The 16,444-nt window shown below is 40.6% G+C and overlaps 1 protein-coding gene across 1 annotated transcript; it reads left to right on the top strand.

Annotated features, from left to right (window-relative positions):
• Positions 1 to 466: 466 nt before the first annotated feature.
• SEC61G (SEC61 translocon subunit gamma) lies at positions 467 to 7,037 on the top strand. The gene is made up of 4 exons (XM_040246356.1): positions 467 to 576; positions 2,059 to 2,162; positions 3,443 to 3,545; positions 6,870 to 7,037. The coding sequence occupies exons 1-4, from the start codon at positions 470 to 472 to the stop codon at positions 6,877 to 6,879; spliced, it is 324 nt and encodes a 107-aa protein (XP_040102290.1). The 5' UTR covers positions 467 to 469; the 3' UTR covers positions 6,880 to 7,037.
• The last annotated feature ends 9,407 nt before the right edge of the window (positions 7,038 to 16,444 follow it).

Genomic DNA, 16,444 nt, shown 5'->3' with positions numbered 1-16,444 from the left:
CCAAGACGAAACACATCAGAGCCAATCCCCTGTCGTACGGACCCGCTCTGCAAAGGTAACCCACCAGGGGAGCACCCGGAGATGAAGAACCCGCCCAGGAGCAAGCCCTGCCCACACCGCCGAGGGACCCACGCCATGCACGCCCCGCCCAGGCAGCGGAGGCATCCGAGAGACGAACGCCACGCCCGCGTCCCGCTCCCGCAGCGGAAGGTACAAGCCACGCAGCCCACCCACACAGCGGAAGAGCTCTTGCCACCTTGCCACGCAGCGCCGCCCACACCATGCACGCCCCGCCCAGGCAGCGGAGGGACCCACGCGACAAACGCAACGCCCCATTCCCCACGCACGCCGCGAAAGGCCTAAGCCAAGTTCTGCCCCGTAGTGATGCAATCGGCGCGCCCGTTTCCGGAAGTGTAGCCCAGACGAGCATCGGACTGCGCCTGCGCGCTGACGTATTCCCAAAAGCCCAATGAACGGAGGGGTGGGCTGCTGGTATTTGGGACCGGTTTCCGGTTCCTGTGGGCGTCTGTCTGTCGGCTCTTGTGCTACGTGTCTCTGGCTGGTGAGCAGACGCGGGCAGGTGAGGTTTCGTGTGGCTGGGGTTCGGAGCTACCCGTTGAGCACTAGCGAAGGCAGAGGGCTTGGGGGAGCCCTCTGGCCGCCTGCTCCCTGTCCACAAGGCGTCGGGGAAGGCTGACGCAGAGCCGCGAGTCACGGAGAAGGGCTTCCCGGGCCTCGATCCCTCCGGCCGACTCTCGGCCCGGGCCTAAGCCGTGAGGTCGGCCGTCCTTGGCTACCTCTGTGGGAACGTTTCTGCTCGGTTCTGTTGTCAGAGAGGGTCCCTTCGGGGTCGGCTCTGGGGCCGTGGGTGTGCAATGTGTCTTCGAGAGCTCAGTCCTGTGCTGTGACGTGGGAGGGTGAATCTAGAGTCTGAATCAATTCAGAAGGGGTTATTGGATCCCCTTCCCTGACGTTCCGTGCAGTGTTTCGGGTGTTAAAGCGTTGTTTAGGAAAAAAAGATGCTTCGCTTTCATCAAGATATCTATAAATTTTAACCTCACTGGAGTTGAAGAACAGTTAAATGAAAACATTCTGGGCCTGGCATAGCTGGCCTAGAATGTTTATAGAATTCCTGATATACTTTTAGTGTTTCATATATCTTGTTTTAGCAACCCACCCTGGGTGAGAAAACTAGGGCCTAGAGAGGCTACATTTCATAGAAAGGGATTTGTAGAATCACCACCTCCTCTTATGAATGGCTCTAATTCAACAGAAAATTACTGAGTATTTCTGTCCCTGGCCGCTGTTGTAAGTGCTAGAAATAAGTGAAGTACAAGTAAGGAGCTGGTTTCATTAGCTGTTATATTAAATACCAGTGACTGTTAAGGATTGGATGACATTCCTGTTGTGTGATAGATTCCACGGAAGAACCTGTTGATAAAATGTATAGCCATTTTCCTTAAAAGGTGTGTCCAAAGCTAAAGATTTAGAGTTTAGCTAAATAGCTTCTGAATCTTGGTTTAGCCAGATTTTGTGGTTTTAAAAATTGTATAGATAGAGAACAATCAGATTGAAGTCCACATTTGCCTCTACTCTGGGCTCTTGAAGCATCCCAGTTGGCACTCACTGCGCTAGACCCTGGTGTCCCGGGAGTTTAAAGTAAATTATAGAAAATGCTTGGTTGCATCTCAACACCGTTGATTCCTTAACAGGAACAGTGAGAGGACTGCAGGGTGTGTAAGGAGTGGATGTATTGTCAGGTACTTAGCCTTTAGTAGTGAGTGCCCTTTTATATTGAGAGCATGCGCCTTGATCATTGAGAACAGGGGCAAGACCTGTGTTTTTTTTTTACTGCATTTGTTTTAATAGTTTGCTGGAGATTACAAAAAATAGTGTTGATTTACTCTTGGAATCTGTAATTTTTTTTTTTTTTTTAATGAGATGAAATCCATCTATCCATATCAGGATGATCTCATTTACATTTTGATATAAGTCAGCAAGTCCTTGCTATATAGTAAGTAACACCACTGATTATCTTTTATTCCTTTTTGGTTTTTAAGCAGACATCATGGATCAGGTAATGCAGTTCGTTGAGCCAAGCCGGCAGTTTGTGAAAGACTCAATTCGGCTGGTTAAAAGATGCACCAAACCTGATAGAAAAGGTAATAGCTTTGGAATGAGAGAAAAAAAATTATTTTTTTGCATTCTCTAAGCCCTATATTAATGTCCTGTTTAATACTTGTTGTACTTCTTTCATCACTTTTATTGATTTATTTTTGCTTTATTGTTTTTTGGAATTGTCAGTTTTTGCTACATTTTGTATACTTTGTGCATCCCTTATAGATTTTTCTTTTTTATGTGTTTTCCAGGCTTATAAGGTTATTTGTTACAGCCTTATTTTCCATATTGCTTTTACCTTGGTCATATGTAATGACTTTATAGAGTTTTCAGTATCTTTCACATTTCCACTCTGAAAAATCTTTTGAAACTCTTCATGCTATGTCACTCTTCCCCTAAACCTCTCCCAAACAAAAAAGGCCTTATAATGAAATCAACAGCATAGTTGGTACCAATGTAGGAAGTTTCTTATTTATCATAATTCATGTGTTAAAAGATGCACTAGAATTTGTCTATTTCTGCTCTTTTTTCTGACTGCTGCCTGAGTTAGGACTGGGAATATAATAGATGATATAATATTACATATTATATTACATATATAGCATGATATATAAAAATATGTAATAGGGAATGGTCCTTGCTCTTATGGAGCTTAGAATCTTTGAGGGAAGACAGTCATAAACAAATAATGACAATTATAATTTTTAGTTACTGCTGTGGTAAGTATTATGTAAGGTAGATAGAGGAAGGTCTACCAGTATGTGATAGGAGCACTAACCAAGCTAACAAGCAGGGAGAGCTTCCCTGAGGAAGTAGTGTTAGATGGAAACATTACAGGGTCTGAACCTTTACATAAAACTGTGTTTGACCCCATTCGGTTTTTCAAGCCTTGTTTTTTGGCCTCATGATAATATCAAAGACAGTGGGCCTATTGTTTATAAAAAATTACATTCTGTGCGTTTATAGTTGATATTTTTATCAATGTTACAAAATTTTTTAAGACAAATACTGTGTATTCATGTTTCCTTTTTGGTATTCTGGTCATTTGCTAGGAAGATAAATATTTCTCTGCTTATTGATGGGTTCACTAGCATGAACATGCACTTCATTTTTATATTTCCTTAAATATAAGTAAAACAGGGAAATTAAAAATCTCATATTTTATTTACTATTAATATGTCATGTTTTTTAAAAAAAAATATTTAATACTTATTATCAGGAGAAGTATATACCAGTAAGTTTATTTATGTCAGTGCTAATTTTTTTCCCTTTATTTGCAGTGACAGTGCAAAAAGTAATGTAAATTTTGTGTTTCTAAATCCAGAATTCCAGAAGATTGCCATGGCAACAGCAATAGGATTCGCTATAATGGGATTCATTGGCTTTTTTGTGAAATTGATCCATATTCCTATTAATAACATCATTGTGTAAGTAAACTTTTTGAAACAGACACTATCAAGGATAAAATGAAAATGCAGATCATTTGAGTTGACAGTTTGCTTTCTGGTTAATATGTAATGTTTCTTTGATTTGTTAATGTTGGTAGAATCTACTGCTATTTACTGAGTACCAGATAATTCAAAGTAACTTTATATATTACATAATTTTTAAAGCTATTCTGTGAGATAGGCACTCATTTTTTAATAAGTAAAATTTTAAAGGATTGAGGAAGCTAGTTAAAGGTACTCAGTATGAGATAAAACAGGTATTCAGTGATAGAACCAGTATTCAAATCCAAGTTCTCTTTGTGCAGTACATTAACTTGTCAACATTAAGTTGCAGAGGAAATATTCCCCATCTGAAGGTCACTATAGTAGTAGAGTTCAAACCTAAACCAGGTTGCCTATATTCAGATTTTTCTTGTTACTTAATAGCTGTCATAACTTTGGACAACTTAGCTCCTTTGTGCCCAGTTTATTCAATAGGGATAATAGTTCCTGACTAGGGCTATAGAAAAGATAAGTGACTTAAGTCATGTAAAACCCTAAAAAACAATTTTCAAACCTAAATGGAAGTTGTGGTTAATGTAATGAGACACTGATACTAATACACTTTAGCATATTAGGAGGAGGAGAAGCTGAAAAACACTGGAATTGCTTTATTTTCTAAATGCTTTTGCTTTTTAGATTCATTAAACACTCATTGAGTTGGGACGCCTTGTGGCAGTGTGCAGTTAGAGCAGTCAGCTTTAGGCAGTTTTGTTGTGTAAAGACTTAGTACCTGTTGTAGTACTTATTTGCTCTGTGATTTTGTATTTGCTTGGTCTCTGAGCCTTACCTGTCATTTAGATATTTAATCATGAGATAAGCCTTTTAGGCTTATTTTATAAGGTGGAGATGTTTTGTAAACTATAAATCTCATAAGTACTGGATATTTTACTATGGATGCTCGTGGAAGTTGTCTTTTGAATGACACATGACTGAATGAGCATGGTCAGGTGGATTTCTTAAGTAGGTTTTCATAGCTGTTATGCAGACATGCCACAAAGGATCACAGAGTAGACCTGGAAAGGACCATGTATCTCAAATCTCTTCCATCAGTTCAGAAACCTCTGCTATATTCCTAGTGAGGAAAGCCAATTTTGGAATTTAGGAATCATGGAGCAAATCCTCAAGTAGAATTAGGAAAGCTGAGCCTCAATGTCGTTGGGCTACAGCCCCTACCTAATCAGTAAATAGAGTGGGTAGAGTGGAGTCTGTGGTGTCAGCTCAGTGCTTCTGCTATGCAGCTTCCTAGCCCATTGTCAAACAGATGTAACTTACAGAATTATTTCTTAATTGATAATGTAATACTAATATATGACTGTATATATTCATGCATATGTGTATATATGTGTGTATATTGTAGATATGTGTGTATATATATGTACTACAGAACCTAGTACAGTATTCTCTTGTGCATATTGAAAGCACTTGAGTAAGTGTTGAATTAAGTGAACAATGTAAGGTTCTTAACCTTTTTCCAATGATCATAATGGTAGTAATAATTGTTAACATTTATTATGCACTTGGTGTGTGCCAAGGACACACAGCTTGGTGTGAGTTGACCTTTTTAACTCTCATGACAGTTGTGTGAGATTAGCAGTGTTATTATACCCATTTTATAGGTGAAGAAACTGAGGCATGGAGAGTAAGTACATTGCATGCCTGTAAGTGGTAGAGCAGCATGTGAAATCCAGGTTCCAGAGCCTCAGTTCTTAACCACTGTACAGGCCATTACTCATTCTGAGTCACAGGCCTCACTTCAGACTCCAGTTTGCATTTCATTAGCCCTGTTAAAAATCCAGTACCTAGACTCCATTGCCTATTGTGGATATTTTCTTGCTAACGACTCAAGTCTTCAGACAGTTTCTCACAAATAACTGCTAAATAAATTTCCTTTATCTTGGGTTTCCTTGGTGTGGTGTGTTTTTAGCCTAAGAATGGAACATTACCCTTGTTAAATTACTTTTTGCTAGATTCCCTTATAGAAGACTTCTGAATTTTGAATCTGTTCAGCATTGTTATTTATCTTAATTTTATGTTAGAACATCTTTTATTTCATTATATGAGTTGTGGTCTAAAGTACCTTTTAGGATGAGGCACTCTCGGTACACCTTTTTGAAATTGAGATGTTCCCAACAGGTCTTTGAAACAAGTGTTAAAAATTTACTTTCTCTTAATTCTGATTTCTACTGCTTAGAGATAGTTGAGCTCTGACTTTTAGGAAGCTAGTTGCTTAGAAAACTATTCTTCTAGTATCAAAATAAAGTTAAAAGTTTATGTCTTTCTAGATAGTTTTTACATTAAAGTGAGGGCCAAATAAAACATTTTGTGAAAAAAGCTATCAGAAAACTTACTCTTTTCATGATATGCCATGACAACTGTAAAACTGAAAGAAATCTTTTTTCCTGTTGAAAGAGCATATTACAGTCATTTTGAGATGATAGCAAGTGAAGAATAAACAAACCTCTCTTTCATTAGGCTGAATTATCTGATGGTTTTTTTGCCTCTTCTGTACAATTATAGACGTCAGAATTAATATCCACAAGGTTATAATTTAAAGGATTTATATAGTTGTGGGTATTCTAGTTTAAGCAATACAGTTTAATGAAGTAAGCCTTTAGTACTTTATGTTAAAGTTTAGATGCAGGGTTATTTTTTTAAGGAGTATTTTTGGGTTGGCCAAATTGTTCAGGTTTTTCAGTAAGATGTTACAGAAAATCCCAAGTGAACTTTCATCTAGTACTGGAATTATCTTCTTTCCTTAACATTACAGTTTTAAAACATGTATCTCAGTATATTATTTTAATGTTCATGCTGTTGAAACTTAGATGTTCTTCTATAGGGAAAGCAATTTTTGTTATTATTATTAATCCAGGTTTCTGAGTGGTTTGGGTAAGATACAGTGGTTGAGAACCAGTTTGTACATCAAATTGAAAAACTTCTCAACTAACAGTCCTGTTATGTAATTCATATTTTTCATCTTGTTATGAAAGACATTATGCTACGCTGTTAAGCATGTTTTTCAAATGAGGATTCTGAGTTTTAACAGATGAAGCCTGTTCCAACAGCCACATCATCTGTAAGGGCCTTTTCAGTTCCAAGATTTTAAAGTTCAGTTTCTTCTCTTTTGTGCTGTTTTGGAGTAATATAGATGTGGTTCTCAAATAACTGATCCTGGGTCCATAAAATTACAGCATATTGCATTTCAAATTTATTATTATTAAAATCTTTAATACTCAAAATTGACCATCTTTCTTTCTTTTACAGTGGTGGCTGAATACCTTTTTAGAAAAGTAGTTTTCATCTTGGGTATTGGTGAACAAGTGAGGATTTGAGAAGCTGTTGGAGCAGAAATTTGTCTGTGTGCTTTATGTTTTTCTTTCATTTTCTTCCAAGATGTTTTCTATTTGTAAATTAAAATAATTTTAAAATAGACGTCTTCTCTTTTTTCCATCACAGATACTTATCAAATTTTAGCAGTAAGAAATAACGGGTTCTATTTCCTTCTTCTCTCTTTTTCTTCCTTCACTCCTTCATATTCTGGTTTACAGGAAAAATTAAAAGGCACAGTGGAATATTGCACTTTCTGAGTTTTCATCTCTCTGTCTGATCATGAAAGAAGGAACAGCAAATAAAGGATGGTAATGACAGAGAGTTTGAAGGTAGGGTAGGAGTTTTGTCTCTAAGCACTCATAGTGTACATAAGTAGTCAGCGCTCCTCTAAAAGTTTAAGTGCCACTTGAAATAGCTTCCTGAAAATCATGGTTAAAAACTTTAAAGTAAGAGCTCCTCTTCAGATAAACCATAATTAGTCACACTGTCGTAAACATTGGAGTTCTGAATATTTTAAAGAATTTACTGATAATTGAATATGAGATGAAAAGGGTTCTTGTTTCCCCTTTAAAAAATAGTAATATAAAATTGAGACAGTTTATTCTCAATTTTCTGTATAAAACTATTATTGATTTGTTCATTCAGGGTTTAATTATTGAACCTTTATTTCCCGAGTTCTTTTTTTTTTTTTTCAATTGTTTAGCCCTCTGAGTCTTTGTGAATAAGGTAGACAGGTGTCTTGACTGGTACTGCTGGGCAGGTTTCCTTAGTTTTGAGATCCATGGTTCAGAGAGTGAGATACATTTTCATAGTTTTAGAACAGATTTTCTGCCTATTTTTGAAATATTGTTTACTCTTGAATGAATTGCTATCTTTGAGGAAATAAAGCCTTGGCCACCTCTGCTTTTCAGGAGACCATGTAGCCATGATTGACAGTTGGCTAGTTAGCGAGCGCCTTACAGGCCAGAAGTGTTTATACATGTGCGTATACGATGATGTGTGTATCCATATGTATGTTTGCATATATGTTTATACAAATATGCATATATTGAATATCTGTACACTTACAGGTTTATGTATATACACATATATTAACTGCTTACCTAGAAATTAAGCTGAAATGTATTCTTGGTAAAATGTCAGAATTGCTTCTGGCAAATGTGTATATTTTCTTGTAAGATGAAATGATTTGAACATTAATATCTTGATGTAAGCTAATTATGAGTCTCTGTTCATAGTGTGCATTTGTGCAGCTCATTTTTTTATTTTGCTGACTTACTGGTTCCTGACACACCAGTGGGTAAGACATTACATAAACACTGTATTTTTAAATGTGAAGTGAGGGCTAATCAAGGACTGTGGTGATAGAGTAGAATAACCTTCACACTCAACAACTGAATTCTTAAATAGGAAAGAATAACTAGCTTTTTCTTATTAACCACACCCCTAGTATATCTAAGAGCTAGTGCATTTGTGTTGTAAACAGTACTTCTTAAACTTAAGCAAGTTTCAGAATCACTTGAGGGAGTTTCTTCCCACCCTGAAGAGTCCGAGTCAGCAGGTTTGGGAACCTGAGAGTTTGCATTTCTGCCTCCTTTCTGATGCTTTGGTATACAGAACACACTTCCAGTGGTAGGATTTGAAAGCTCTTGATAATTTTCTGGTTTCTTAATAGCTACAGTAAAACATGTTACCACCCTTGTGGCAGTTTTGCCATTTGCATGAAATCCCTTCACCTTAACAACCACGTGTTTGACCACCTAGAGTAAAATCTGCTTTTAACAACAAAAGCCAACAGAAAGGCCCATCAGAGAGAGAGTCAGTAATAGTCCACACAGTGTGGCAGTCTTGATAGGAGAAGGTAGGAAGTAAAGCCTCGCTCCTATTTCAGTGGCTCTGGCACTGCTGGAAAGCAGCACTTTGTACCAGACTCTGTCCCTCTTGGGACACTTGTGTTCTGCCTGGAAGGAAGCATACTGAGTTTCACTGAGTGTGGGAGGCACCATCATGCTTTGTGATTAAAGTGCATCTCGTATTAGAAAGCTCCTGCTCCAGATGAGCTGGGATCTACCTCAAGTTAACACGTGTCATGGTGTTGTGCTCTAGAAAGTCTTGTGGTAGATTTTGCAGGTCCCATGGATGCAGTTTTGCAAGGCTTTTTTTATATATAGCATCTCACTCCCTTTCCACTACTGTGTTAGTGTATATGCCTCTCTCTCTCTTTTTTTTTAAGTCAGCCTTGGTTATAATAAACTATTCCGTAGGCTTTTTTAGACAGCACCTAGGAAAGGCTCTTGAGATAAATTGATTCCACAATTTAGTAAAGTTCACTAAATATCAGATAGTTCACTAATCACAATTTAATCAAAATGGATTTGTATTTCTCTTCCCACCAAATACTGAATTTCTAAATGAGCAGTATCACAAACGTTGACTCTAGTAGAGATTAGAGCATTTATGTAAAATATAATTTCCAAACTATTCCTTCTCGGTTGATCCTCTTGATAACCCTGTGTAATAAGTAATGTGGGTAGTCAAAATATATCCACAATTTAACTACTTCTTTACCCCTCCACTCCTCACTGCCACTACACCATCCCTCCTGGATATTTTGCTTTTTTGTTGTTGTTTTAAGTTTTATTGAGATGTAATTGACATACAGCACTGTAAGTTTAAGGTGTACAGCACAATGATTTGCCAACAAAGGTCCATCTAGTCAAGGCTATGGTTTTTCCAATAGTCATGTATGGATGTGAGAGTTGAACTAGAAAGAAAGCTGAGCGCCGAAGAATTGATGCTTTTGAGCTGTGGTGTTGGAGAAGACTCCTGAGAGTCCCTTGGACTGCAAGGAGATCCAACCAGTCCATCCTAAAGGAAATGTCCTGAATATTCATTGGAAGGACTGATGTTGAAGCTGAAACTCCAATACTTTGGCCACCTGATGCGAAGAACTGACTCTTTGGAAAAGACCCTGATGCTGCAAAAGATTGAAGGCAGGAGGAGAAGGGGATGACAGAGGATGAGATGGTTGGATGGCATCACTGACTCAATGGGCATGAGTTTGAGCAAGCTCTGTGAGTTGGTGGTGGACAGGGAAGCCTGGTGTGCTGCTGTCCATGGAGTGGCAAAGAGTCGGACATGACTGATAACTGAAGTACACAAAGCAAATTTTCAACTTTTTTTTGGTGCTGGTAAGCTATCAAAGCTAACATTGTGTGTATGTGTGTATTAGTTTTCTGGAATCAGAATACACATAAACCTCCGTGCATGTGTGTGTGTGTGTGTGTATGTGTTTGTGTACGCACACATATCTTGGCTTTGCTTCGCTTATGAAAGGTTGTTACTGAACCACAAAATGACGCTGGGATTCTTGGCCTCTGGAGGAGAAGAATTCCATCCGGGGCCAGGGATGAGGCTTGATCGCTCACAGCTTATGTGCAATAGAATTTTATTAAAATATAAAAGGGATAGAGGAAGCTTCTGACATAGACATCACAAGGGGGCAGAAAGAGTACTCCCTGGCTAGTGTTAGCGATGGATTTATATACTATCCAATTAGTTATTACAAAGAATCAAAAGAATGTCTGGAGGTTGTAAAGAGCAACCAGCGCACTAAGCCCAGGTGGCTGTGACTGGCACACTAAGCGCGGCGTAGAGGAGCTACCCCGCGTCCGAGGTCAGGGGTGGTGGCTGGGAAGGAGCTACCCTGCGTCCGAGGTCAGGGCCAACTGCCGAGAGGAGCCACCCCGTGCCCAAGGCCAGGGGCGATGGCCAAGAGGAGCAACCCCACATCCAAAGAGCAGTGGCTGCGCCGGTACAGGAGGTCCTAGAGGAGCCATCCCACGTTGAAGGTCAGGAAGGGTGGCGGTGAGGAGAAACCACTCATTCAAGGTAAGGAGCAGCGGCTTCACTTTGCTGGAGCAGCCGTAAAGAGATACCACACGCCCAATGTAAGAAAAACCCGAGTAGGATGGTAGGTGTTGCAAGAGGGCATCAGAGGGCAGACACACTGAAACCATACTCACAGAAAACCAGTCAGTCTAATCACACTAGGACCACAGCCTTGTCTAACTCAATGAAACTAAGCCAGGCCCATGGGGCAACCCAAGACGGGCAGGTCATGGTGGAGAGGTCTGACAGAATGTGGTCCACTGGAGAAGGGAATGGCAAACCACTTCAGTATTCTTGCCTTGAGAACCCCATGAACAGTATGAAAAGACAAAATGATAGGATACTGAAAGAGGAACCCTCCAGGTCAGTAGGTGCCCAATATGCTCTGGAGATCAGTGGAGAAATAACTCTAGAAAGAATGAAGGGATGGAGCCAAAGCAAAAACAATACCCAGCTGTGGATATGACTGGTGATAGAAACAAGGTCAGATGCGGTAAAGAGCAATATTGCATAGGAACCTGGAATGTCAGGTCCATGAATCAAGCCAAATTGGAAGTGGTCAAACAAGAGATGGCAAGGATGAACGTCGACATTCTAGGAATCAGCGAACTAAAATGGACTGGAATGGGTGAGTTTAACTCGGATGATCATTATATCTACTACTGTGGGCAGGAATCCCTCAGAAGAAATGGAGTAGTCATCATGGTCGACAAAAGAGTCTGAAATGCAGTACTTGGATGAAATCTCAAAAACGACAGAATGATCTCTGTTCATCTCCAAGGCAAACCATTCAATATCACAGTAATCTAAGTCTATGCCCCAACCACTAACTCTGAAGAATCTGAAGTTGAACGGTTCTATGAAGACCTACATGACCTTTTAGAAGTAACATCCAAAAAGGATGTCCTTTTCATTATAGGGGACTGGAATGCAAAAGTAGGAAGTCAAGAAACAGCTGGAGTAACAGGCAGATTTGGCCTTGGAATGCAGAATGAAGCAGGGCAAAGATTAATAGAGTTTTGCCAAGAAAATGCACTGATCATAGCAAACACCCTCTTCCAACAACACAAGAGAAGACTCTACACATGGACATCACCAGATGGTCAACACTGATATCAGATTGACTATATTCTTTGCAGCCAAAGTTGAAGAAGCTCTATACAGTCAATGAAAACGAGACCAGGAGCTGACTGTGGCTCAGATCATGAATTCCTTATTACCAAATTCAGACTTAAATTGAAGAAAGTAGGGAAAACCACTAGACCATTCAGGTATGACCTAAATCAAATCCCTTATGATTATACAGTGGAAGTGAGAAACAGATTTAAGGGCCTAGATCTGATAGATAGAGTGCCTGATGAACTATGAAATGAGGTTCGTGACATTGTACAGGAGACAGGGATCAAGACCATCTCCATGGAAAAGAAATGCAAAAAAGCAAAATGGCTGTCTGGGGAGGCCTTACAAATAGCTGTGAAAAGAAGAGAAGCAAAAAGTAAAGGAGAAAAGGAAAGATATAAACATCTGAATGCAGAGTTCCAAAGAAGAGCAAGAAGAGATCAGAAAGCCTTCTATAGCGATCAGTGCAAAGAAATAGAGGAAAAGAACAGAATGGGAAACACTAGAGATCTCTTCAAGAAAATTAGAGACACCAAGGAAACATTACATGCAAAGATGCGCTCAATAAAGGACAGAAATGGTATGGACCTAACAGAAGCAGAAGATATTAACAAGAGATGGCAAGAATACACAGAAGAACTGTACAAAAAAGATCTTCATGACCTGTATAATCGTGATGGTGTGATCACTCATCTAGAGCCAGACATCCTGGAATGTGAAGTCAAGTGGGCCTTAGAAAGCATCACTACGAACAAAGATAGTGGAGGTGATGGAATTCCAGTTGAGCTGTTTCAAATCCTGGAAGATGATGCTGTGAAAGTGCTGCACTCAATATGCCAGCAAAACTGGAAAACTCAGCAGTGGCCACAGGATTGGAAAAGGTCAGTTTTCATTCCAATCCCAAAGAAAGGCAATGCCAAAGAATGCTCAAACTACTGCACAATTGCACTCATCTCACATGTTAGTAAAGTAATGTTCAAAATTCTCCAAGCCAGGCTTCAGCAATATGTGAACCGTGAACCTCCAGATGTTCAAGCTTGTTTTAGAAAAGTCAGAGGAACCAGAGATCAAATTGCCAACATCTGCTCGATCAGGAAAAAACAAGAGAGTTCCACACAAATATCTATTTCTGCTTTATAGACTATGCCAAAGCCTTTGACTGTCTGGATCATAATAAACTGTGGAAAATTCTGAGAGAGATAGGAATACCAGACCACCTAAGCTGCCTCTTGAGAAATCTGTATGCAGGTCAGGAAGCAACAGTTAGAACTGGACATGGAACAACAGACTGGTTCCAAATAGGAAAAGGAGTATGTCAAGGCTGTATATTGTTACCCAACTTATTAACTTATATGTAGAGTACATCATGAGAAATGCTCTACTGAAAGAAACATAAGCTGAAATCAAGATTGCTGGGAGAAATATCAATAACCTCAGACATGCAGATGACACCACCCTTATGGCAGAAAGTGAAGAGGAACTAAAAAGCCTCTTGATGAAACTGAAAGAGGAGAGTGAAAAAGTTGGCCTAAAGCTCAACATTCAGAAAACGAAGACCATGGCATCTGGTCCCATCACTTCATGGGAAATAGATGGGGAAACAGTGGAAACAGTGTCAGACTTTTTTGGGGGGCGGCTCCAAAATCACTGCAGATGGTGATTGCAGCCATGAAATTAAAAGACGCTTACTCCTTGGAAGAAAAGTTATGACCAACCTAGACAGCATATTCAAAAGCAGAGACATTACTTTGCCGACTAAGGTCCGTCTAGTCAAGACTATGGTTTTTCCAGTGGTCATGTATGGATGTGGGAGTTGGACTCTGAAGAAGGCTGAGCGCTGAAGAATTGATGCTTTTGAACTGTGGTGTTGGAGAAGACTCTTGAGAGTCCCTTGGACTGCAAGGAGATCCAACCAGTCCATTCTGAAGGAGATCAGCCCTGGGATTTCTTTGGAAGGAATGATGCTAAAGCTGAAACTCCAGTACTTTGGCCACCTCATGCGAAGAGTTGACTCATTGGAAAAGACTCTGATGCTGTGAGGGGTTGGGGGCAGGAGGAGAAGGGGATGACAGAGGATGAGATGGCTGGATGGCATCACTGACCTGATGGAGGTGAGTCTGAGTGAACTCCAGGAGTTGGTGATGAACAGGGAGGCCTGGTGTGCTGCTATTCATAGAGTCACAAAGAGTTGGACATGACTGAACGACTGAACTGTACTAACCTCAGGTTTCAGTGGTTACTGCTTCTTATGTGGTAATAAGTGTGGGTCTTTAAACTTGACTACTACTGGAATAGCATTTTGTGCTCAACCCACAGATTTTCCATCAACCCATACTCTAGGATTTACATTTTGTTCAATTAAAGGGAGAGAAAGGGAATGCTCCATATTCATGAAAACAGAGGCATGGACCTTGCTCAGTATATCCCTCCCCAAAAGGTGTGAGGGATACTGTGGCATGATCAGAAACTCATGTGAAAATAGCACAGAGTCCCAATCACACCTTACAGAAAAATTGAAGCAATACATTTTGGCTCGTCCAGACAGTCCTATTGTGGAAGCGGACTGGGAAAAAGTGGACCAGGGGCTTCAGTAAGCACAGAGTAATTTGCCCCATTGTCTAAAAAGAAACCGATGGATTGGCACCCCTCAGTTATTAATACCTGGGTTTCTTCAGGTGTAATTTGGATGGGAGTTTGGGTGGGGACCCCCAGACACTTTCAGTCCTGATTGTCTTGAGAGTCTGACCCCTGAAACCTACACCTCTGGGGCAGCCTTTCTTCCAGTGTGGTCCTTTGCAGACCGGACATGGAGTCTGGGGCGGCTTAGATGCCTGAGGGCAATCCCACATGTGGTGCTGCTCCTTTCCACAGTAATAGCCAGTCCATCCCTTTGCACCTGGGTCCCTCTGGGCATTTTTCTCAGGCTGTTTAAGAACGGTTCTTACAGCCACTGCAAAGGCTTCTGCCTGTTTTTTGTCTTTTTATGCCTTTCTATCTTTTTCTCATATTCCCTACCATAATAGACTGTATGAGCCAGTTGTAACAGATTATCTAAAGACTGATTCGTTCTAACAGTTCAGTTCAGTTGCTCAGTCGTGTCTGACTCTTTCAACCCCATAAATCGCAGCACGCCAGGCCTCCCCATCCATCACCAACTCCCGGAGTTTACCCAAACTCATGTCCATCAAGTCAGTGATGCCATCCAGCCATCTCATCCTCTGCCATCCCCTTCTCCTCCTGCCCCCAATCCCTCCCAGCATCAGGGTCTTTTCCAGTGAGTCAACTCTTTGCATGAGGTGGCCAAAGTATTGGAGTTTCAGCTTCAGCATCAGTCCTTCCAATGAACACCCAGGACTGGTCTCCTTTAGGATGGACTGGTTGGATCTCCTTGCAGTCCAAGGGACTCTCAAGAATCTTCTCTAACACCACAGTTCAAAAGCATCAATTCTTCTGCCCTCAGCTTTCTTCACAGTCCAACCCTTACATCCATACATGACCACTGGAAAAACCATAGCCTTGACTAGATGGACCTTTGTTGGCAAAGTAATGTCTCTGCTTTTGAATATGCTATCTAGGTTCGTCATAACTTTTCTTCCAAGGAGTAAGCGTCTTTTAATTTCATGGCTGCAATCACCATCTGCAGTGATTTTGGAGCCCCAAAAAATAAAGTCTGACACTGTTTCCACTGTTTCCCCATCTATTTCCCATGAAATGATGGGACCAGATGCCATGATCTTCGTTTTCTGAATGTTGAGCTTTAAGCCAGCTTTTTCACTCTCCACTTTCACTTTCATCAAGAAGCTTTTTAGTTCCTCTTCACTTTCTGCCATAAGGGTAGTGTCATCTGCATATCTGAGGTTATTGATATTTCTCCCAGCAATCTTGATTCCAGCTTGTGCTTCCTCCAGCCCAGCGTTTCTCATGATGTACTCTGCATATAAGTTAAATAAGCAGGGTGACAATATGCAGCCTTGACTTACGGGGGATATCTGGATCCGACTGAGTGAGAAATCTATCTTTTTAGATCACTTGTCCCTTTTCACTCTCAGGATCAATCTCAGTGCATCTGAGAAGGGCTGCTCTCTTCCAGCTTGCCCAGTTTTGAGCCCTGGGTATGAGGACAAAGTTGGAGGACAGGACGGATCTGAAGGTTTCACACTCAAATCTATACCCTTAGGACATAAGTCTGGCATATTTTGCAGAGAGAAAAGGGGCAACACATATGCTACTTCTACCCATTTCCCTTGTTTTCTACAGAACCGGTCTAATTGTAAAACAGTATTATACTTAAGAGACCCTCCAAGCAGCCACCACTCGCCATCCTCCAGTGGGTACCATGCAGTATCACATAGGAAGACCAGGTGTGTCCCAGTTTTTCAGGATACAGTTCAAAGGAGTGAGGCTGGAATTGTTCACTGCCATTTATAGGAGAGAAAAAAAGTGACCAGTGCCATATTTCTACTGGAGGCATCTCTCCCTTTTCTAGACAGACTTTACAC

The sequence above is a fragment of the Oryx dammah genome, unplaced genomic scaffold, assembly GCF_014754425.2.
Source record: "Oryx dammah isolate SB20612 unplaced genomic scaffold, SCBI_Odam_1.1 HiC_scaffold_9, whole genome shotgun sequence".
Taxonomy (NCBI): Eukaryota; Metazoa; Chordata; class Mammalia; order Artiodactyla; family Bovidae; genus Oryx; species Oryx dammah.
The sequence above is the reverse complement of the archived record's forward strand: the minus strand, read 5'-3'. Positions and strand labels throughout refer to the sequence as shown.

What these genes read in the sequence shown, in the direction of transcription:
- SEC61G (XM_040246356.1), top strand. Translation starts at nt 470, where the DNA reads ATGAACGGAGGGGTGGGCTGCTGGTATTTGGGACCGGTTTCCGGTTCC. An exon ending in TGGCTGGTGAGCAGACGCGG is followed by an intron (nt 577 to 2,058) that starts GCAGGTGAGGTT and finishes TTTTGGTTTTTA; the next exon opens with AGCAGACATCATGGATCAGG. An exon ending in CACCAAACCTGATAGAAAAG is followed by an intron (nt 2,163 to 3,442) that starts GTAATAGCTTTG and finishes TTCTAAATCCAG; the next exon opens with AATTCCAGAAGATTGCCATG.